Genomic DNA, 23,876 nt, shown 5'->3' on the forward strand with positions numbered 1-23,876 from the left:
CACGCACACACTTCTCCAGCAGCGACTCTATGGTTACTGCTGTCTGGCTGCTCCGTTTGATGGGTCTCGTTTACCATCAATAAAGAAACAAAAGTAAAGCAGATGCAGGAGGGAGGAATGAAGGAAGAAGGAAAACAAGGGGAGAAATTTGGAAAAAATCATCTTGGAAATGGCATGAAGTCAATTCCACCCCCCACCCCCTCCACACACACCCCTGGTTTGGATAATCACCACCAGCCTGGAACAAGGCAAGTGTTCATGAAGAGTGTCCCAGGCTGAGCGCCTGGGGCGACCGCCAGGACTCGCTGATGAATTGGTGTGATGGTGGAGCTCCCAGGACAGAACGTGCTCTGTCAGGACTCCGCGCCATTGGCTGAACGGGCCGGGGAGCGGGGTCAGAGGTCAGCGGCTATGGACAGAGTTCCTTGTTGCCTTGTTTGGAGAAACATTCAGCGCAGCTGTGGAGGTGCAGGGAACCTTAAACTCATTGCCCTCTGCTTCCTGTACTCAAAATAACACCAGCCCCCCCCCCGCCTAGACAGTACCCTCTTCTAATATCACCATTTTCTTTTAGGAGTTCCTTTTTCTCTTTCTCTCTCATTTTGGCCTTTTAGTCTTTGAGAATTGGCGAGTGAACAATCCACATTCTGTTTGGGTTATTGTCACATCTGCTGCAGTTCATGTCGTTCAGGGCACACTTGGAGGGGACGGTGTCGCAATGCCTTTTCAATGCAAAAGCGTTGCTTGTACCTGCATGTTAGTTGAAAGGAGTGTGTTAGTCATTCACGTGGAGCATGTGACCAGGAGAAATCAGTAGATCTGCAAATTTTGGTAACTGTGCAAGAGGTAGGTAAGGAATTTCACATGTTCTGTAAGAATATGTAATAAAACCGCTGTATCTTTGCCATGGCACATGTAGTCACTGATACTTCAGTACCAAACATTTCTTCTAGGCATCATTTGAGAATAACCTTTAATGGATATCTGGTGTGGTCTCCTTTCTGCAGTATCACAATGCAGATGTTAGGGGCTTGTGCTGTCAAATTCAGTCAGGTGTTACTGGCTTGGCCAGCATGGTCACTAGGCCACAGGGCAGAGGTTGGAAGTGTGCTTGCTGTGTAGATGCAGGGGTCAGCTATTGGCCAGCAGTAGTGACCAGATCACATTTTGATAAGCTAAAGGAGCCATCATTTTCTGTTAAAGAAGGGCATTCACGTAGTGATCACCACACTGGAATTAGAGGTGTCTGTGGTGCTTGGGCTGTGACCTTAAGCACCCCCCAGATTTCAGTCAGGAGACACAGATATGGACACTTTCATATTCAGATCTGCATTTCAGAAAACTCTGGCTTGACTGAGCTTCACACTGGCGCCTGGATAAAAGGCGGTGCAGATGTGTTGCATCGAGATCAGGAATACACACACACGCACACAGTTCCAGACTCTAGCTTTACACCACAGACCACAACAAAGGCCAGAATTTCAAGAATTCCCCCAGCCACAATTTGGACTGAAGGCCACCTATCTTCGGAAGCTTTGATTTCCTCCTAAAAATAGATCTCAGGGTGATGACCCTATTTCCCAACGCTACCCCCTCCCCAGCCCAACTCCTGCTGAACTCCCTTTTGCTCTCCACCTCCCCCCAAACTACCCTCCTGCTCTCGTTAGCGTCTTACTGAGCCGTATGGCTGGGCTGGCCTTCTGCTCTAAACACGCTGGCATGTTCACGGACCCACCCCACCCCGCCAGAACACTCAGGACCCCCACGCCCACTCGCTCGTGGAACGCCAACGGGCTTGGAGCCACGGCTCACATTTTCCAAGCCTTTCCTGCCGAGGTCACGTGACACTGAGCGCTCGAATTAGCTCGCGACAAGTCCCCCCGGACCACCCTCTTGTCCACGGCGGGTACGGCGCTGTGTGTGTGTGTGTGTGTGTGTGTGTGTGTGTGTGTGTGTGTGTGTGTGTGTGTGTTTTGTGTGTGTGTGTGTGTGTGTGTGTGTGTGTGTGTGTGTGCACGCGCGCCTGGGCTGGGGGAGACAGCGGGGCTGGGGGTGGGGGCACAGCTTTAACAGCCCCCCAGAACACAAGAATGTCTCTTTCCCTTCCCTCTCTCTCTCTCCCTGGGCCAGCGTGCAGACAGGTGGGAGATAAATTAGCCTCAGTTGTTTTGCAGCAGCTGTAAAAGCTTGGTCTGCCAGCCTCTTTTTTATGGGGCTGCCAGCCTACCTTCCTGGAAAAACTAGAACCAGCTGCCGATACTGGGCGGCTTCACTGGGGACGTGGCAGGCCCTGGGCCACTGGACTTGGCCAGGGGAATATTCCCTGATCCCTCTGTCCTGCTGTGGAGAGTGAGCCGTCTGCAGGTGAAACCCAGCTTGGGATCGTCAGAGGAGGTTCTGCAGGGAGCAGTCAGAAAGTGCCCCCCACTTAGACATGTTTCCCAAGGACAGGAAAACAGACACTCTTGCAAAGGAGAAAAGAGCACCCTGTTGGTTCGATGGCTAGTAGCTAATGGGCCCACGGGCCTTTGGAAAGTTTCTTGCAAAGCAGCTCTCACAGCTGTTTGAGTGCTTGAGTGAAGGAGCTCCTCCTGCTCTCTGTCCACTGTGAATGCGCTGGCCAAAGTGCTAGAGACATAGGATGGGACCAACATTCCCTCTAAGCTGTGTGCGTGCGCGCGCACACACAGGTGATGAAATCAGCGCACATACTTTAGGAAATTGGTGTCACCTGACAAAGGCTCCACAGCCGAAACGTTGTGTCTCTTCTCTTTTCCTCTCAGCGTGGAATTTCACGTGTCCCTTTGCAGCCGACATGCTGACGCAGCTCCCCACTCAAACCTGCTAATATTTTGTCCCATGAGCCTACAAATGATGTCCACATCCATTGGCGTCCGCTGGCTTCTGCCTCCTTATAGATCAATAACAGGCAGGTTTTCACCACACCTGAATGAAACCCCTGGCTCATTCTTCTGGCTGAGGGACCAGCTCCTAAGTGCAGGTCGTGTGTTCTGCAGAGCGATAGCTCTTACTTAACCCATGCTGTGTCCTGGCAAGAAAGGGTTTGCTTAAACTTAATCCTGGGAAATGCAGGGCATATTTTTCCTTGCATCTCGGACTGCTAAATCATGATTTTAGTCATAACGACACAGGCTCGTTCATTATGCATTATAATTAATTACCCGTTTCCTCTGCTTTCCTTCACTTGGGACAACCTGTAGGCTTGGACTGCCTCCTCCCATCTCCTCTGGTGGGAAACCCCAGCCACAGACACTCCCCGAATATACCGCACGGAGGGAGCTCGTTAAGGCTCTAGTAAGTTATTCATCATGAGCCTGGCTCTGACCTTGATGAATATACCCCCCACACCACCCTGCAGATACCTCCAACACGTTGCGGTTTACAGATTATGGAAGCACTGATTTCATTTCCACATCCATCCATTTCACAGTCTGTTTCAGCCCTTTCACTCTCGGCAGCTCGCATACAGCAGCTCCTCCGAAAAGTGATTGAGCTCTTATTGTCATTTCTGGTCTCTAAAGCAAGAGCTGTACCCTGCTAGGTGCATACAGAGAAAGCCACTAATACATAGATAGATAGATAGATAGATAGATAGATAGATAGATAGATAGATAGATAGATAGATAGATAGATAGATAGATAGATAGATAGATAGATAGATAGATAGATAGATAGATAGATAGATAGATAGATAGACAGACAGACAGACAGACAGACAGACAGACAGACAGACAGACAGACAGACAGACAGATAGATGCTTTATTGAACCCAGAAGGGAAATTGCAGTGCAACAGCAGCTTAACACAGACAACACAGCAACAGTAATGAATGATACAATAATAATAATACAATATGTACAATACAATCAGTTCAGTGAGAAGTGCACTAAGAAGAGTTACTCACAGTCCAAAACACACAAAGAACAGAACAAACCAGAACAGAACAGCACACAAAAAAGTAATATTGCACAATATGACTATAAATATAAATGTATTGCACAGGTCCCTGGCGTATAGTGCACATAAATGGTTCTAAAACGGGAAAAGAAAAGAACAGATGTACAGTATCAGTTTACTGTTCAATCCAGAAACAGGTCACTGTCAATGTTGCCTCTGCCCAGACGCAAGGTGGATGCGATGTACAGTCTGATGGCAGAAGGCAGGAATGACCTCCTGTAGCGCTCCCTGTCGCACCGTGGATGAATCAGTCTATTGCTGAACGTGCTCTTCATTTCTACAAGCCTGTCATAGAGGGGATGGGAGACGTTGTCCATGATGGCCTCTAGTTTGGACACATAATCCCAGTTCTACTACAATGCTCACAAGAGAAAGGCATCCAAACTGGAGATCCTTTATGCTAATATTGCAGAATAGATGTTTTTTCTCCCAATAAAGGCATCACCCTCTCTCCCAGAGACAGTTTTGGCCAGAGAGCCTGGCTTCCTTCTTCTCAAAAGCAGAGGGTGTTTGTCTGGTGCAGTACCCAGGAGGAGCCAGGCAGGGGCAGCGCTGGTGTCGCCAGAGGAGGGCATCACCCATCACCCTGAGTGGCAGCCCGGCAGGGTCCACATCTGGAACAGCTGGGGAGGCAACAGCATGGAGGGCTGAAGGAAACGTTCTTGAAATTTCTGCTGTTATTTCCTGTCCACCGCGTACCTCCAATCGTCCAGAAAAAAAAATACGCGCCCACAGGACGACTCTCAGAATATTGTTGCTCGGTGCAATACTGCAAACCTTTTTCGCTCCAGTGCAAAATCTCAATACCCTTTTCTCCAGAGTGAAACTTCAGAACTTTTGGACACAAGTGGAAACTGAAGCAAAAAAATTCAAAAATTCACGCCAGGAGAAAATTTTAAAAAAAGAAAACACTGCAGTTGAGAACAGATTCCACTTTTTTTTTCTAAACACAGTTCAGCTAAAATGAATATGTGAAACAAAAAAAAACAGTTTTTTCTAATGAACATCCTGTCCTAATCTCCAGATGGACCTAGAAGCTTTTGCAACTGCTATAAGACTGCTGTAAGAAATGTCTTTTCCGGAACGAAAAATTTTGAAAATATCATCAGCAAGCAAGCTGTTATGTTTTAAACAAGCGATGCTTATAGGAGAACTTTTTAACTAAGTGTTTGGTCCATTTTATCAGAGACAGGACACTGGGTGACTGAAAATGAAGTTTCATCTAGCTACCTTTGTTCCAGCTTGGTGCTCTACTTACTGGTTCTGATTTTTCATTGTTTCGTTGGAATTCAGCCCAGTTTTGGCTGATGATAAGCAGCAGTTGCAAAGAAGCCTGTCTGCCTGGCGGTTAAGCCACAGATGTGGGAGTTGCCTTAATTCTTCCTCGCTTACAGTAGCGAATGATCTGGCTCGATTGTGCCGCAGAAAGGGGACAGAGCAATCGCTCCACTTAATTTGGCCCTTCTGTCCCAGAGAAGGGCAATCGTACTGCCCTGAATGACATTTTCCGTCTGTTGCATGGCTGCTTCGTTCGAAATCGGCCCCTGGCTTGTTTTCTAAATGAGCCCCTGAGTTGCTGGGATTGTCGGGGGTTCCTGTGGAGAGCCTGCTCCTCAGATGAGGGACCCAGTCCTCATTTCTCCAACCTGCCCCTCAACCAAAAACCGAGGAAGTTAAAACTCCTCGCCTGACGTCATCCTTCATTCCTCGTGTGCCTCTGAGTCTTCTGGGAGCAGCTGATCGGACAGCAGTGTCCGTGCCAGGGCTGTGTATACACAGAACCTAGACAACAGTCTGAAAGCAAGGACAGATGGGCTGATTCAGCTCTTTTGGCTAACCTGAGCTCTTTCTACCCTGCCCGGCTTGTTGTTTTTGGTTGTCATCATTGTTTCAATCGAGCGGTGCTGTAAGGGGGCCCAGCTGGGAGGAGGTCTTCCCTGACCGAACTTGTTGTCCGCAGTCGGTTCACGGGGGCCTTCAAAGGTGAGGGATGAAATGAAGACGAAACCCTCTGGCCGTCGAACAGCACAGCACCGCCACCTCGAGAGTGAACCTGACCCACTTGCCCATTTCGTTTTCATCCGGCTTTTGCAGTGCTGTGCATCCTAGAAGCGCAGAGAGATCTACCATGTCTGAGCCCTTCCAGGAGCCTGGGAGTGGGGGACACAGAGCACCCAAAAAGGTGAGCAAACAGCTTTTTTTGTGTTTCTAAAAGATGACTGAGAACTCTCCGGGCTGCTTTTCAGTACCTGTATCCTACATGTTGCATGCAGTGCACTGAGTCTAACTTGAGTCTTTAATCCCAGGTGGGTTTTTTTTGTGCATAAAGAAAAGCAGGCGCTTGAAAACAGCTTTGCAAGCTCTATAGCTTAAAGCAGCACCCTCCACAAATTGAGCATGCTTCTGCAGCTGCGATCAGAATAACCTGTGAGCTGTTTCTGTGCAGGGGCTTGAAAAGAGCCCTCTCTCCCTTTCTCTCGCTCTCTCTCTGCCTCGTGCACAACTTCTCTGCGTCGCAAGAGGTTTGCATTATTTTAAGGGATCGCAGGGATCCGAGTGGCCCGACTCCACTTAGGGTAGAAAAATCCGGTGCTGTGCTTGGCAACTTGCCCCTCCCCACCCTGCTTTCCAAAATAAGAAGCCGGCGGAGAAACAGGGAGCAAAATAAATACCCCACTTCGAGCTCAATTAAAATCCCTTTTCAAAGAACAACAAGAACAAAGCCTGCAGTGGCAGCTGATGGTATCCCTTGAGTGGAATGTCTGGTACTCCGTTGCCCTGGGTAGCACACAAACGCTCTGTGCACATGGGCAAGAGCCAGGGCAGCTCCCAGGAGCAGGCAGAGACAGGTGTGGCTGGTGGGGGGGTGGCAGAGATGGATGGCATAGAGAGCACTACAGGACACAACAGGGCTGCCAATGCAGGAACCTTGTCTCTCCCACACCTCAGGGTGTCTAAACAAAGAGAAGGGTCTTACAGGGCCAGTGTATCTGCAGGGTCTCATCCATTCCCACTCCGGGCTTCCTGATCTGAATCAGCTCATTATTGGTTTAATGGGGCCCATCTAACAGCTTCTCCCAGGTCTTCATGAGCTGCTGCTTTGAAGAGACCTAGGAAACCTGCAGACACACTGACCCCTCCAGGACTGGACTGGACACCCTGCAGACACACTGACCCTCCAGGACCAGGACTGGACACGCTGCAGACACACTGACCCCTCCAGGACCAGGACTGGACACCCTGCAGACACACTGACCCCTCCAGGACCAGGACTGGACACCCTGCAGACACACTGACCCTCCAGGACCAGGACTGGACACCCTGCAGACACACTGACCTCCAAGACCAGGACTGGACACCCTGCAGGCACACTGACCCTCCAGGACCAGGACTGGACACGCTGCAGACACACTGACCTCCAGGACCAGGACTGGACACCCTGCAGACACACTGACCTCCAAGACCAGGACTGGACACGCTGCAGACACACTGACCCTCCAGGACCAGGACTGGACACGCTGCAGACACACTGACCTCCAGGACCAGGACTGGACACCCTGCAGACACACTGACCCCTCCAAGACCAGGACTGGACACCCTGCAGACACGCTGACCCCTCCAGGACCAGGACTGGACACCCTGCAGACACGCTGACCCCTCCAGGACCAGGACTGGACACCATGAGACTTTACCATCATCTTCATTTTCTTTTTCTCTGCAGAAGTAACTGCCACTCCTTATATGCGGTAGATACACCTTGTGAGAACTTCAAAAACTCATGTTCAAAGGCAAAGAAATCACTGCTTTTGCACTGTTGTCAAAAGGGGTTCTGGAGCCTTCGCTCTGCATGACCTGGGCCCTGCTGATTGTGCATGTGCTTCTCAGAATTGCTTGGGAGACTCAGTGCAAATGAATGGGCACCGGAGAAAGGCTACAGAAACCCACCAAGTGAATTCTGCCGTGACACACTGAGCACAAAACGGAGGAGACACAAACACACCAGTGTCCAGTGTGGTTTGGTCTTGCGCACCACAGATGGCCTGCTATTCACACCATGGGGCGTGGGGGTGCTCGTTTTAATATGGCAGGGGCCCTGCATCCAATGCATGTAAGGAAAATAAATACAGCTCCCTAAATCCGATCTGAATCCTCTCTAAATATCTCCTGGACCCAGTCCATAAGACTCTGGATCCGGCCATTCCACATGCAAGTGGGGCCCCCATTATCCCAGACAGAGGAGCCTTTGTCCGGGGCGGGGGGACGGAGCAGGATCATTCCGAGTGGGATTCAGCACCTGCTGTTGGCAGGGAGGCCGGCAGCAGCTGCAGGGAAGCAGCAGAGGGGACATGTGATGCCAGTGAGACTGGCAGGGCTGCCGCCCTCTTTTAACCCTCTCCACGATGCTGCTGTGTCGCCTCCCAGCTTTGCCCCGGCGCGTATTTCCCGGGAAAGAGATTTGGAAAAAACTCCGAAGCCGCAAGGCCGGAGATTACGGGCTCCTTGGGGGCTGTGCATCTGATGAAAGCCCAAATCCAGTGGTGCCTCTGAGCTCTGCCCTGCCTTGGAAAATCAGCCACATGGTACCTGGCTCGTGCACGCCTATCGGGGGGAAAGAGCTCCATGACTCCCGCGGCCATCACAGGGATCCAGGCCCCGAACCGCCGGCACGAATCCCAGCAGATCGACCTGAACACCACTCCGGCTTCGGCTGAGATCTGTGCTCCGTCTGCTCTGACGCTGGCCACGGGGGAATGTTTTACGAAATCGTGCCAACCCCCCAGCTCCCTTTTACGTGCAACGTGTGCTGCTTTCCTGATCTGAAAATAATCAAGATTTTCAATCCAGGCCTTTTATGATTATTCGTTTGCAAGGCCTAAAACCACTGTTCAGTGCCTACTAGGTATCAATCTATTACATTCTTTAGCACAATGGCTGCTGGGCTTGCACGTATCGTGCTTTTTAGCAGAGCCCCAAGTGCAATGAGTAATCGATCTCCCTTTTAAGTTCCAAACTGGTGCAGAATATTATTTTTCTAAGCCAGTATTCTGCAATATGTATTTCTGGTTATGTTCCAGTGCACTGTATTATCCTTTTAACTGTAGCAAGTCCTGGAACACAGCTATGCCCGGAGAAACGTGTGCCAGAGAGGTATTAAAGGCTGCCCGAGTGTGAGGCAGCAAGGAAAGAGCATTGTCCACACAAGAGCACGCAGACAGAGCAGAGCATTGCGAAGGCAGAGGAAGACAAGCTGAGGAGATGGACTGGAGCATCTCTGGCTGCCCGCTGCAATGTCAGTAGCCAGCAGCTCTCTCACCCTGCAGCTCCCAGCTGGCCGCCCACTGGAGCCCAGCAGGTGTGAGCCTGGCCAGTACCTGGAGGGGAGACTCCTTGGAAAGCTAAGGCCCTGTACTGTAAAAAGGTGCCATCCTTTGGATTAAATGTAAAACAGAGTTCCTGACTCTCTGTGCTCATTAAAAATCCCAGGGCGTTTCTTGAAATGAGTAGTCTCCTGACCATATTTCCCCCTGCTCTTTACCAATCATGGCCTCCTAATAATCCCCCTCTCTGAACTGGCTCCATCACTCTGCTCTCCTCCCCACTGAGAGCTGGTGTGTGGGGAGCGGACTGGTGCACTCTGGCCCATTATTATTATTATTATTATCAGTAGTAGTAGTAGTAGTATTAATGTGCTGGTTTTCCTGCTGTTAGAGCTGGAGAGATAGGAGCACAGGCTTATAGCCTCATGTCTTCTACAGGCCCCATAAATCAGACACTTAGATTTTCCTGTTGTCCTGACGCAACCCAAGGCTGTTGGCAGGCCCACCCCTGTGTCCTAGCCCACACTGAATTTCCTGTTTGGGATAGCGGGTGATATTTCCAGAATTTCAATTCCACTCGGTATTCTTTAGGGGAATCTGGGGCATGATCGATCTTGTCTGAGCGCAGTGCCCAGGTTTGTGATTCATTTCAGACGCCGGGTCGTAAAGTCGTGGTTCCAATCCACAGCACAGAAAAAAACAAATCTGGTCTGACTGCTGACATTTTGGCATAAGCTTGGCAGACGGTTTGCTCAAGTACAATAATTTTCTAGTCTGCTTGCAAAGCATCCACAGAGTGGGACAGCATTGCAAAGTCACAATTCTAGTTCCACTTTGTTCCACAGGCAGAAATAAAATTTAAAAATGGGCTAAATATGTTTATCTTAAGATATACCTCAGCCATCTTGTAAACTGGTGGTAGACAACTTCCCAGCATACTAGTGCATGTACGCAATGGCTCAGGGTTGATAAAGTGGGATTTTCAAAGGGGTGGACAATATTCTGCTTTCATGACTGGTTCCTGCTTAGTTGAACTTGGGACCCAAAAGCCAGGGTTCAGGGCAGCGGCGTGGAGGCCTGATAAAGACTGCGGGCTCATGAACAGGAGGCTCTAATCCCAAGTGGGGACACTGCTGTTGTACCCCAACAGTAAGACTCAGATTGTTCTGGTATACAGCTGTATAACTGGACAAAAATGTAAGTTGCTTTGGATGAAAGTTGCTTTGCCGAAGTCAAGCCTGGAGCAGCATTCATGAAACCCCCCCTGGGGTGCTCAGTTCCTGGGGGGGGGGCCGAGCATGCCACCCTGTCCTGCGCAGTGTTTGTGCATGAGCAGGCGTCTCTGCGCTTGCAAAGAAAGAGTGAAACTTAATACAGTGGTGTAGAGCGTAAAAATGATTCGAGGCTCCATTCATCTGCACACACACACACACACTCACGAAACTGAATGGTGCAGCTTTGCGTGCGGGCCTTTGTCAATGGCCTTCAGAGAATATGGGATACCAGCCAAAGGCGACACATGCTGTAGGGCTTCCATTTTTTTTTTTTGGTAAGTGCCCTGCCTGGTGCCCAGGCATGGGGGGAGCAGGGTGAGCTGCAGCCCCTCTAATCAAAGTGCCGAATCTTTAAAAAGACAACTGCTGTCATGTGCTTTAATTCACAGCTATCTGTCCACATATAGCCGCGCCGCACTGGGCTGCATCAGAGGCGCCCAGAGAGCAGGGGATCTGCCTGCCTGTGCTTCCCTCTGCTGTGTGCTGCCCCTTCGCCCAGCTCCGCTCCCAGGTAAGTCCGGCTCTGCTTCTCCTTTACATCCGGGTGTCCGTGCTTCTGCCTCAAGTCCAGCTGCACAGACTGGCAGTATCCCAGGATCCTTGCCTCCATGCTCGAGAGCAGGGGCGCTGTTCTGTGGGGAGCGTGCCGTGCTCCTGACTGATGGGACAGTCAGGGACATTGTTTGGCTGCTCCAGATGGTCCCGTCTGTTTGCAAAGTCAAACTGTGTGTTGAGTCTCTAGCCCCGGTGTTGCTGTGGCTCAATGCCATCTATGTGGATTTCCTTTTGCTGTGTGCAGAAGCGGCCACTTTCTCTACCTTCTGCCCTCTTGATGAGCTTCTCTCCCATCTCTAATCAACCCTGGGAGAGCAGGGAACAGAAGAGGGGAGCAGGGGGAATGTAGGCGCAATAACTGTAGACCCCCCCTCTCTTCGGTAGAGAATCACAGTCCTGGGGTCGTTTTTTTAGGAGAGAACCTGTTGCTCTTGTGCCACCTGAAACGTGGAGAGTTGGCTGGTTCACCTTCCTGTGCACTTGCAGGGCTTTGAGAAATGGACAGAAAAAAGTGGTTTATGAAAGAGGGTAAGCATGCTTTTCGATATCGTCTGTCCTCCCCCCACCCCCTGCTGTTCCTGCAATGCAGATCAATGTAAAGCAATTGTGAATAGTATGGAGGTTTAGACCCGCGCCTGATGAAGTCCTGTTCAATACATCAGTGGGAAAAACCTTACGGAATGGGATGCATTACGCTAATTTATACAGTGGAGAACATTGAGTCGAGGGCCTTGTGCTTGTAGCTAGCAGCTGTTGTGTGCACGGTCCCAGTCTCCCAGCCCTGTCCAGCAAGGCTAGATCACAAAGCAGCCTGACTCTTGAGTCTCATTCAGTGACTTTAACTGTAGCTCACTCACCCACGATATTATAAGACTCAGCAAACCCTCTTAAAAACAGATGGTTTTGGAGAGAAATATGTTAAAATGGGGTATTTTCAATATGAGTAAAATTAAATTAAGTAAAATGGAACAATAATATTTGTTTTTGGAAGATTTTATCTGGTTAGTTTTTTCTTATTTACATGTATGACTTTCACTGGTCACCTCCAAAATCGGATAGAGAAGAGATTTATTTTTTAAAGGCAGTATGCCTTTTATGCCCCGCGATCACTGAATAAACTAAAATCCAGTGAGCAAGCTGGGTGCTGTTTCAAGTGTTGACTGAATGTGTTTCTGGCCGCGTGTGTATTTTGAAACGTGTAGCTCTCCCTGGGCAGCTTTTGAAACGTTTTTGTTCAAGAGCGAACAAATTGCTCAGAATTTCCAGAACAAAAATCTGGCAAAGGCTCAAAACTGGTGAAAAGACAACTGGCTCGAAGATTTTTTTTCCAACATTTTAACGTGCAGTGTTTTTGAGCTCAGCTGTGTTGCAGTGGGCTTCGGTGTGGAGCAGAGGTCAGGGTTCGAGAGCTGTAACTGGAAGGTTGTGGGTTAGAATCTCAGGCTGTTGTTCCCTTAAACTAGGTGATTCATCATATAAATGTGTGCAAATGTAAATCACTTTGAATAAAAGCTTCACACAGATATGTATAATAAGCTTAACAATACTTTATTTAGAGACCAGAAGATGGGAGAAATGTTTACCATTATAACAAAATGGTTTGAGTTACGCTGTAAAAAACATATGCAATTTGGAGAAGTGTCTGAACACAAACAGTCAGTGAAAAGGACTTGGCCAAAATAGTGTTTTTCTTCTTTAGTATTAATACCTTTTCTAATCCTCTGCCTTTGCTCAGTTGTCTGCCAGCTGTAGACAGGTCACAGATAAGACAGATTGCATTTCCCCAAAACATCCTGATTTGGAGTAAAACTAAAAAATGCTTCTTAAAAGTCAAGGGGAGTGTAATCCTGTGGGCCAATGTCAGCAGATTCTGCAAATCTTTTCAGCAGATGTGGGCGTTTTGACTTATTGTCCATTTCTGTGAATCACCAACTATTTGAAACATCTGAGAAACACTGAGAAGACTGTAGGAAGAAGGGGGGCTCAGGTCTCGTGGGCTGAACCACGATGAAGCCAGATGTTTCACAGCCGCAACTAGCAAAATGCAGCCCATCCACCAGCTTGCTTAATTAGATGGAAAATTAGAGATAGTGAGTAACAAGTGAGTATAGCAATGCATAGGATTTTAATGGGTAAGGTGCCATATCTCTGGGCAATGGTTATGGATGTGAAGATGTCTTGAATTAGTATTTTTCTCTTGTACAGAATACATTTTATAATAAAATTCAGAAACAATTATTCAGTCTAGGAGCCTTTAAGGTGTCCGGAGGTAAACTGGGGTGCAGATGTAAACTGGGGAGCATAAAGACCCCTGAGTCTAAATGCAGGCTGGACAGAATCGTTGGACAGAATGCAGGCTGGACAGAAGTAGTTTGGCTTTGAAGTCCTTTGTGTCCCAAAACATAAAACCTAAATCCAGGGGCTGTACCTGAAACTGCTGTGTTGTAAGGGGCTTTCTGCTTCATTTTGATATGATCAGATGGAAGACAATTGTAACTGAGTAAGTGATACATTTCCTGTTTTACTACTCTGTTTCAAGAAAAGATGTTTATGTCAAGTTGCACTCCAAACCGCCGCAGTAAAAATGAGAATGATATTCACAAGTGAAGAAAAACAGCCCTCAACAAATGCTGTGGGGAGTTTTTGCTAATGTATGTAAGGGTTAAAAAGCTGTGTATGACCCAGCCGAGGGAAATGAATGAGTTGCTTTTGAGCTTGGATCCTGTGCTAATTGCAGTGAGTCACGTCTCCCTCAGTCAGTGGTACAGTTCCTGCAGACCTGGTTTGGGGTTTTCTATCCCCAAAGGAAACCAGATCAGTGTGTGATGGGTCAACCTGGCAAGACCCACTATGTCTGCGTGCATAAGCTTGTGTGTGTGTATGTGTCTGTGTGAGTGCACGATTGTGCATGAGATCATGTGTGAGCGTTAGAGTGTTTGTGTCTGTGCTTGTGCATGATTGTGTAAGTGTGTGCATAAGCCTGTGTGTGTGTATGTGTCTGTGTGCAGGCATGATTCTGTGTAAATGTGTGTGTCTGTGTTTGTGCATGATTGTGTGAGTGTCTGTGCATGAGCCTGGCTGTTTGCATGAGCTCGTGTGTGTCTGTGTGCGTGAGTGTGTACAAATGTGTGTCCATCAGCATGTGTGTGTCTCTGTACATCAATGTGTGTCTAGATGAGCACGTATGTACATGTGTATCAGTATGAGTGTGTGTCTGTGTGTATCAGTATGAGGATGTGTCTGTGTGTACCAGTATGAGTGTGTGTCTGTGTGTTTCGTGTGTATCAGTACCACTCAAGTCCTGCTGGCTGCAGGCCAAAGCAGGGCAGCATCTTGTCAAGAGAACATGCTTCTGCCCAACAGGCCCAAGCAATAGCGTGTTATTCTGAGCGATTAGACACGGCACCAGCTGCCTATCACCGGGGAAGAGCTGTGTCTGTTCTGAGTCCCAGTGCTGTAAAGGCAGTTCACCTGCTGAGACGGACAATTTAACAATCCTTCGGGACCGCGGAATATGGTGGGGTCCGGCCAGTTTGGAGGGGTAGAACTTTCCGTTCTGTGGCTCAGATGTGGGATTGTGCACCCCGTTTTGTCTGAATGTGGTTCGCTGGGCTTTCCTGTACAGTTGGGCAGCTGTGAAATGGTCCTGTGAATTCGTTTGCAGACAGTGACAAAATTAGACTCAGACTCTTTTAGCCCGTCAGTGTTGGAAATTGCTTTGAGCCCAGGGATCCATCTGATCGCTCTTCTCTGGACGGATTCCAGAGCAGCAGAGTCTTTTTCGCAATGTGGTGACCAAATAAACCCTCAGTGGGATACTACTAGTCCTTTGTACAATTTTAACAGCACATACCTGGATTTAACAACCTGTGTTTTAACTGCAGGGCCTGTCATTCTGTGTGCTGTTTTTATTGCCTTCTCCACAATGATGAAAAATGCTGCTCCCCATCCATCGCAGGTACATGTAGGAGCAGAGTGATTGTGCAGATTGTGGTTTGTGCTGGTCTGAGCACATGTGAGATAACACTGGTGTCATGGCCTCTGGGAAGATCAGACTGTATTGCCCTTTTAAGAACTTCTCCCTGTGGCCAAAAGGCTTTTGTTTTAACACTTTTGAAAAGAGTAATCTGAAATGGCTTTGGCCTGGCATTAGGTCGGCAGGTGTGACTAACTTTTTCGAGTGTCAGTCCTCTCTCTTTCATTTCTTTGGGCACTGGGGCAGAGAAATTGTCAGCCTCAAAGCTCAGCAGCCTGTGTGCAGCTCAGGGCTGACCTCTCCTCCTCCAGCTCCACACACAGCCCTCCGCAACTCCGGCAGTAAATACTGAGAGATGCCAAGCTCATAAAAGTTCAAATGCGCTCTAGGTGTCCCTGCCATTATCTCTTTTAGTGGCTAATGAAGACTTTTCAGATGGTTGTCTCTGATCTGGCTGGGAGGCAGTGCATTAACTCACAGGAGTCATTATGCAGCAATTTGTTGACTGTCTCTCTTACTGCCTAAGCCCCAGGGCAGGGGGTGGGGTCATGTGGAAGAGTCTACAGGCCTGGCCAATCAGCACTGTGGATGAAGCAGTGTGGGGCGGAGTCAGAATCAAGAGGGGCGGGGAACTGCTTGCACATGGAGAACAACAGACAGGACTTTCTGTGCCCGCTACCCAGTGTTCAGTCAGAAACTGACACTGTTTTATTCTAATTGTCAGCAATTCCATTGTAATTCACTGTGCTGTGTTACTTGATGCTGGCAAAACTGATTGACAATATAAATATAATATATAATTTGAAAATGTTAATTATAATTTTTTTCTCAGCAGAAATCCATACATTAATGCAAAGATTAAACAGCTCTAGCTCAGTAACTAGAAGAAAGTAAAGAAGATGAACATCAGTGCAACTAAAAGGCCCTCAGTACGTACACATACATCCATATAATATGGCAGTTATTCTGTTGAACCTGAAGGTAGCTTACTTTAAAAGTCTGCTAAACCACTTTACTTTTTTATAGAACTGCAAGTAAGAGAGCAGGGTCTGGTATTTTAATAGCAGCACAATGCTCAGGGACTGTGAAGGACGAAGCAAGCTGGAGGGGGAGATTACATGGGTGTTATTCTGGCAGAGAGTTCCTGTGTTTCTGGAAAAAGGGGGCCATTATTTGAAGGAATTTCCCATAATTCCCCTTGGCTGATCTCTTAGGGCTCGTAAGAGGGGCCTGGGCAGGTGTGTGAGAGCTCAGCGCCTTCTCCGCCTCTCTCTCTCGCTCTCTGACTCACTCTCTGTTTCTCCCAAGACCCCCAGTCGCTTTTTCCTTCCAGCTTGTCATTTGTTTTTGTTTTTTCCTTTATTCTGTTTTTTTTTCTCTGGAAAGCCGGTGTCAGAGAGGTCACGCAGGCGTGACCCCAGTGATCTGGAAGACAGTGGCGGCTTTGGCCAGGGCTTCTATCTGGAACATGGCCAGCAGCCATCTCACCCTGCAGCTCCCAGCTGGCAGCCCACTGGAGCCCAGCAGGTGTGAGCCTGGCCAGTACCTGGAGGGGAGACTTCTGGGAAAGCTGCTGGAAGAGGTGTTAGTGGGGCCAGCAGGGGGCACTCATCCTGCAGTCTGTGTGGGTCCTGATGCCCCAGTATAGTGACGGGGACACTGTACTGTAAAAAGATGCCATCCTTCAGATGAGATGTAAAACCGAAGTCCTGACTCTCTGAGTCAGAGTAGGGGAGTTACCCCAGCGTCCCAGCCAAATTTCCCCCTGGCCTTTACCCATCATGGCCTCCTAATAATCCCCATCTCTGAACTGGCTTCATCACTCTGCTCTCCTCCCCACTGAGAGCTGGTGTGTGGGGAGCGGACTGGTGCATCATCCAGGTGGGTGTGGAGGGTATCCCCATTACCTGTACAGCACTTTGAGTGGAGTGTCCAGAACAGCGTTGTATAAGTGTGAGGAATTATTAACTAGCATGCAGGGCTTCACTCAGGCATGATGGGATACTTGACCGGCTGCCCTGGAAGGTACTGTGCTGGCCTCTGCCGGAGCAGGATCTTGAGAGGTGTGGTGGCTCCTGGGCTCCTGCACTAGGCAGTGGCAGACAACCTCGTCCTGACAGGAGGCACACGGCCTGCACTGAGCAAACCGCTTAAATAGGCAGAGAGCCGAACCTCTTCAGTCTTGGACAGAGGTGTTTACGCGGCGACCTGACACAAGTCTTCAGAAACCTCCGAGGCCTTCGAGGATTTCTGCAGATCGAACAGGGAAAGGCAAACCAGAGGACACAGGCCAAAGCTGCACCTACAGCTGAGAACTGGAGGCTCTGCTTCCCATGCAGCCCTGCGGGAGTGCGTGTCCGAGCCCTAGTGCCGAAACTGCAGCTCTGAAGGCTCCTTCCTCCTGAAGCCTGCACCAATCGGAGACTAACTACCAAACGGGCTCGGTCTGGGCAAACCTGACCTTCAGCGCTGACAAACTGAGGGTAACTGCGCTGTTTGTGTAGCTGAAGACTCAGGTGTCAGAGCCCCTATATGCGAGACAAATGGATTCCCTGGTATTGCTTGTTCAGCTGTACAGATGCCTTGATGACCCGTTCGTGGTCAGCTTTGTGTTCAAGCCATCGAACTCTTTCCAGCTTCGCAGGGCCTGTGGGTCCGTCTGTCGCCGGACGTATTGAGAGCCTGGCTGAAGGGCCTGAAACAAGCTCTTTGTCCGTCCCTTTGGCGCGGCGCCTTTCTCCCAGTGCAAAGGGATCGGCTTAATCCCGTCCGCCACATTCTTCCCACCTCATTCCCACTGGGAGCTCTGAAGCCGCTGCCTCACCTGGGCCCAGGTGCGTAACGACAGGGTCAAGGGTCAAGCCCACTCACCCGTTTCAAGCCTGCCAGGCACGGTAAGAGGATTATACCCCCCCCCCCATCCTCCTTCCCTCCCTCTGATACTCTACCTCTCCTTTCACCAGCAGGAAAGGCCTCCTGACCCCCAGCTTGGGTTACCTGCCTGTTGGAGCTCCTTTCAAAAGCACTGGGCTCTAAAAACAGTGTCAACAACATTTGTTTGAGAGAGAGAGAGACACGGGTAGGGGTGTCTGCGCAGGGAGGCTGCGGGGGCAATCTCTTTCTGCTGCATTCTTGTTCGGGAAGGAGCTGGGCACGTCTCTCCTCTGTTGGCGGCGAGTCAGCACTGACAGAGAGCTGTCTTTACCTGTCTGCTCGACTTCATTTAGAAGGCACGAAGCTATGTGCTGTAAAAATATAATGAGATCTCAGGGTAGGGAAAGGATCTCTCCATGATAATAACAAAAAGAAGAAAAGGGACAATTGCTATGCTAGAAATAATTGTTGCTAATAACTGCTAGGAAAAAAACAGAGCTGCACACACGTATTTTAATACCCTAATGTTTGAACAGAAAGGAGGGGATCGCTTTTACTGCTGTGAAGCACTTAACACAGCGGGGGCAGATATTTCTCTTCTGCCCTCCTGGATCAGACTCACGCAGCTGATACCCACAGACAGGGTGTCACGTCTTTCCCCTGGTGCTTTTTAGACACACACACCGACACACAGCCCCCGCAAGGTGCAGAGTTTCGGGGAGGAATGGCAGCGGCGGGTCCCCCTGCTTTCTGAAAGCCGCCCAGCCAGAGCACGATCCTCCCCAGAACTCCCAGCTCCCCCTGCAGCTCCTCTGCGGTCAGGCTGCGCGGCCCGGAGAGTCGCCGGGCTACCTGTCTCTCTCCACGACTGTTTGCGTTTGGACCCGATCCTGTTTGTTGGAGGCACCACTGCTGGGTGTCTTTCCTTGGTCTCTCAGCCATCTTGTCTGGGGCTCTGATGAAGAGGGACACTTGACCCTGCTTGAACATCTGCCTGGAAAATGGTTTGAGACTCCTAACGTCGCCTTTTATGTGCAAGCACATACTGCAGTTTCCAAAGGATGGTACAAAAAACAGATTTTACCGAGATGATTTAAAATCCTATGTACTCTTTGGCAATGTATTCATTCAGGGTTTTTGCTTCTGCTGTGTTAATAAGAGGCCAAGAGGTTTCTCCTTGTTGAGATTCTTGTTGAGGATTTTGCTTGTTGAAGATGTGTGATGATTCAGTTACCACTGCATTTTTTGGACATGTAATCTTCCATTTGAGAGAGCACAGAATGGAGAGAGTGTGAATTTGTGCTGAAAGGGAGGGATGTGAGCAGTGCGATCGTTCTCTCCGCAGTGAGCTGTGGACACTGCGGGGACAGGGCCCGCTCCCAGCGCACGGGGTCTAATAGCACACGGCTCGGCTCACGGTGTCAGAGGCTTAATGAGGAACATGTGGAGCCGTCGGGCAGCACAGCCAGCGGAAACACAACCCCATCCCTCTCTCCCTCTCCCTCCCCTCCATGGCTCCCACTGTCTTGCTCTTTCCCCGATCCTGTCTTCCTAACTCTCCCTTTCTCCCTGATTCCCCTCCTGTCTCTTTTCCTGTTTCTCTCCCTGATTCTCTCTCTCTCTGATTCTCTTTCTTTCTCTCCCTGATTCTCTCACCTTCTCTCCCGACTCTCTCTCCCTCTCTCCCTGACTCTCTCTCCCTCTCTCCCTGACTCTCTCTCCCTGATTCTCTTCCTCTCCCGACTCTCTCCCTGGCTGTCTGTCCCACGTCCCACTTGACAGCTGCGTTCTCTAACACTGTGTCCCCCTTAGTGCGGTTCTCACTTCATCTTTCTGTCCCGTCTTCACGGTCCCCTGCCCCCGGCCTCCCTGGTCTTGTCGCACTGAGTGGAAAGAAGTGTTTTTGGTCCCTGTGAAAAAGAAGGAAGACGAATTGGTACTTCTGCCTCTTTGTATCTCTCCCTCTCACTCTCTCACTGCCAGCTGGCCGACAAGCAGAAAGCCATTCATCTGTCAGAGGGATTTATCAGAGATCGAGTGCTTCGGGGCGCCCTCTCTCTCTCTCCGGCCCTGATTTACTCCGGTTCTCTCCCTGGCTCTCCTGCAGTTCTTCTTCCTCCTCTTTCTCTTCCCATTTCTCTCTCTCTCTCAGTTCAATTCAATTCAGTCCAAGGTGCTTTATTAGCATGACCGATGGGTACAATCAGTGTTGCCAAAGCAAATAGAAATAATAAACTTAACATGGAACAAAACATAAAAATAAAATCTACAGACATATTACAGACACTTACAACAGAGACATATCATAAAATATTTACATATACTGTAAACATATGGAGCATTATTGGGAGACAGACTCACTGTTCCTCAGGCTGTGACAGGAGATCACATACTGGGCTGCCGGTTCAGCTGAGTTCCCTCCTCCCTCTCCCAGTAGGATTGGGAGCCGTTGTCCCTCTCTCTCAATACCTCTCCTTCCGATCCCCCCCAGTCTCACAAACAGGGCCCAGCCGTTCCTTCTCAGTACTCCAGCATTCCAGCCTGCCAGGAGGCAGGTGGTTTGATTCCCCCCAGCTGACCTCATCCTGTATTGTACGAGAACAAGCGAGCTAGTGTCAGGAGAAGCGTCCGGCTTCAGATTTTTCTACCTGACGGACCCCAGCAATTTGCTCGGCCCTGGTGAGGGGGTCACAGGAAGTGCACGGCGACCTGCTCTGGAATGGGCAGGACGAAATGGTTTTCTCTCCCTTCCGCAGTCGCGCGCTCTCGCCCGAGTGCGTAGTGTTCCCGTCCACCTGCAGACGTTGACCCTTTGCCGCGGCGCACCAGTGACCAGTGACGTCCCGCCATTCACGGCCCACAGGAAGCTGCGTCTGCGAGATGCATCAGTGTAGGGCCTGTCGGGAAGCAGGCTGGGCTTTGGGGGTGCTATCTGGTCTCACTGCCTTGCATTGAAGCTTCTTAGCGGTACACCCCGGGGGTGCAGGCCGAGTTCTGAGGCCCAGATGTCGCGAGTCTGACTGGTCGTGTCACTATCCGTCTGTGTCCAGGGCTGCCCAATTTAATAATCTTGGTCCTTATTGCCAATTTATTGAGGCTGGCACCTCTATCCCATTTGCAACTTCCATTTGCAGCCGTTTATTCCAGCAGGGAATTGCACAGGGGGCAATTCTGCAGGTCTTACAGAGCAGCAGCAGGTCCTGCCACCTCCGGAGGCCTGTGCTGACAGAGGCGTCTCCCCTCCGGTTGTGAGGTCTTGCCGTCACACTGTCTCACATGGGAGCGTCTCTGCGAGGGGTGCCTCTGCATGTGGGCAGAGGAGAATGTTTCTGCATGTGGGCAGAGGAGAATGCTCAGTGGGCACAGGAGAATGTTTTTAAAGAAAGGAGGGGGAAAAAGCAACAATCTCACTTCTTTGCGTGTGTGTGTGTTTTTTTTCCAGGAGACACATACCATGGATTCCCCAAAGTGGTTGACCAAAAGGTAGGTTTCTGTGGCCAGCCGGTACCCCAATGCCCCCCTCTGGCTCACTGTGAAATTGGAAACCTCTGGTGGTGTGACTTGCTGTGTGTGTCCTGACCTCCAGACACGATCCCTGCGGTCAGTTTACAATGCTAGACCATTTGGCCCGTCTCTGGTAGCCATCCAGTTGGGTCTATAGAAACTGCAGGCAACATTCTGATTTGTTTTGTTTTTTTTGCGAGATTCTGATTCTGTACTCTTCCACAAAGCCTGTGCCTGCCGGTAAATTTGACCGCAGAAAGCAAGGAATTTGAGCATCAAAATCCTGTTGGATTCAGAAAAATCCCTCACTACTTTCTTCGACATTTAAAAGTAGCTTGGCACGGTGGTGCAGTAGTCAGCATTGCTGCTTTGCAGCTCTGGGGCCCTGGGTTCTGTCTGTGTGGAGCTTGCATGTTCTCTCTGTGTTTCTTCTTTCTTGTGTCTTGTGATGGTCTGAGTGTGCATGTTTGTGTCCTGTGATGGTATGAGTGTGCGTGTTTGTGTCCTGTGATTGATTAGTGCCCTGTCCTGGGTGTACCCTGTTGCTTGCTGGGATAGGCCCAAGCCCCTCGAAGACCCTGAACTGGAAGAAGCTGTTAGAAAGTGGACAGATGGATAAATCTACCTTTTGCTTCAAAATGGACCCAGGCTTGGTCTAGTGGCTGCTCAGGGGTTAACCTGGAGGCAGCTGGAGCGCTGTGACTGATCAGAGATGCGGCGCTCACAGGCCAGTGCACAGGGCTGAGGTTCCAGACGGATTGTGCCGAGTTCAGTTCCCAATCCCCTCGTCCCGCTCCCCGGCCAGGGCTCCACCTGAATCGGCCAATTGTGCGTCTGGAGGGAGCCGGGGGGCCAGCTGATCCGATATCTGTCAGGGTTCAGGTTCACAGCAAGTTCAAGGAGCCATCAGCAGCTCCGGCAGGGAAGAGTCATGGTGCATGACACACCATGTGTACTTCGTGTTCAAGACACTTTGTGTCTGTCATCTGTCTGTGTGTCTATCTGTATCTCCACGTGTGTGTCTGTCTGTGTATCTAGATGTGTATCTGTCTATCTGTGTATCTAGATGTCTATGCATTTATTTGTGTCTGTGTATCTAGATGTGTATCTGTCTATCTGTGTATCTAGATGTGTATCTGTCTATCTGTGTATCTAGATGTGTATCTGTCTATCTGTGTATCTAGATGTCTATGCATTTGTGTCTGTATATGTGTATCTAGATGTGTATCTGTCTATATGTGTATCTAGATGTGTATCTGTCTATCTGTGTATCTAGATGTCTATGCATTTATTTGTGTCTGTATATGTGTATCTAGATGTGTATCTGTCTATCTGTGTATCTAGATGTCTATGCATTTATTTGTGTCTGTATATGTGTATCTAGATGTGTGTCTGTCTATATGTGTACCTAGATGTGTGTCTGTCTGTGTATCTAGATGTCTGTGTATTTATTTGTGTCTATCTAGATGTGTGTCTATCTGTGTATCTAGATGTCTGTGTATTTATTTGTGTCTATCTGTGTATCTAGATGTATGTCAATCTGTGTATCTAGATGTGTGTCTATCTGTGTATCTAGATGTCTGTGTATTTATTTGTGTTTATCTGTGTATCTAGATGTGTGTCTGTCTATACAGTATGTGTATCTACATGTCTGTGTATGTACATGTCTGTGTACTGCGTATTTATCTGCCTGTCTAGATCCACCTGTGTGTATCTGGATGTGTCCTGGCAGGGTTGAGTGTTAAATTCTCCTCTTCGACCAACAAGACCTTTCTCCACGACCCACGATTCCCACAGCCAGGCTGCGCCGGCTGCCTGCCGGTGTCGCGTTCTCTCTGAAAGCAAACAGCCCTCTCCGGTTCTCGCAGGCGCCTCTGTTTTCCAGCAGCGTAAACGAGAAACGAGGCGAGCGGTGGAAAATTGGCCGCAGTCCCACCAAATTAAGACGCACAGGTTGCGATCTGAAAAAAAAAATGTCTTGGAAAAGGAAAGAGGGGGGTGATTGTTAGAAGAAACCAAAACGCCTGGAGCTGTTTTTCTGGGTCTTTTTTCCATTTTCTGCCACACTTCACAGGAGAATAAAGACACGCAGACCAGCCCGCCTGCTTTTGCCCCCGAAGAAAGAATATTTTACCCCTGAAACATCACTCGTAAATCTGGAGAAAACAGAGGAGGGTAGCTGTTCAGACGGGTTCCATCCACTCCGCTACAGGATTTATGTCCATGACATCACGCTTCAACTCTAAACCTTTTCCCGTCCGGATTCCCCTCCCCCAGCCCTGGAGTCCTGAGGAACATTTTTTTCCCAGTGCTCTGCCAATGTTTTACAGCTGGGGAGCTGGAGGAAGCTGCACTCCAGGCTACTCCAGTCTTTCTTAACTTAGAAACTCAGGCTGG

The 23,876-nt window shown here is 49.4% G+C and overlaps 1 protein-coding gene across 1 annotated transcript in view; it reads left to right on the plus strand.

Annotated features, from left to right (window-relative positions):
* The first annotated feature begins 6,074 nt into the window (after window positions 1-6,074).
* The window catches only part of rgmd (RGM domain family, member D), a 33,985-nt gene continuing 16,183 nt past the window's right edge, over window positions 6,075-23,876 (plus strand). Inside the window, exons 1-3 of the mRNA XM_088622212.1 lie at window positions 6,075-6,160; window positions 10,960-11,081; window positions 21,418-21,458. Coding sequence (XP_088478338.1) covers window positions 21,430-21,458 — 29 coding nt within the window. The 5' untranslated portion in view covers window positions 6,075-6,160; window positions 10,960-11,081; window positions 21,418-21,429. The remainder of the gene's footprint in view (window positions 6,161-10,959; window positions 11,082-21,417; window positions 21,459-23,876) is intronic.

The sequence above is a fragment of the Lepisosteus platostomus genome, chromosome 27, assembly GCF_059453375.1.
Source record: "Lepisosteus platostomus isolate fLepPlt1 chromosome 27, fLepPlt1.hap1, whole genome shotgun sequence".
Taxonomy (NCBI): Eukaryota; Metazoa; Chordata; class Actinopteri; order Semionotiformes; family Lepisosteidae; genus Lepisosteus; species Lepisosteus platostomus.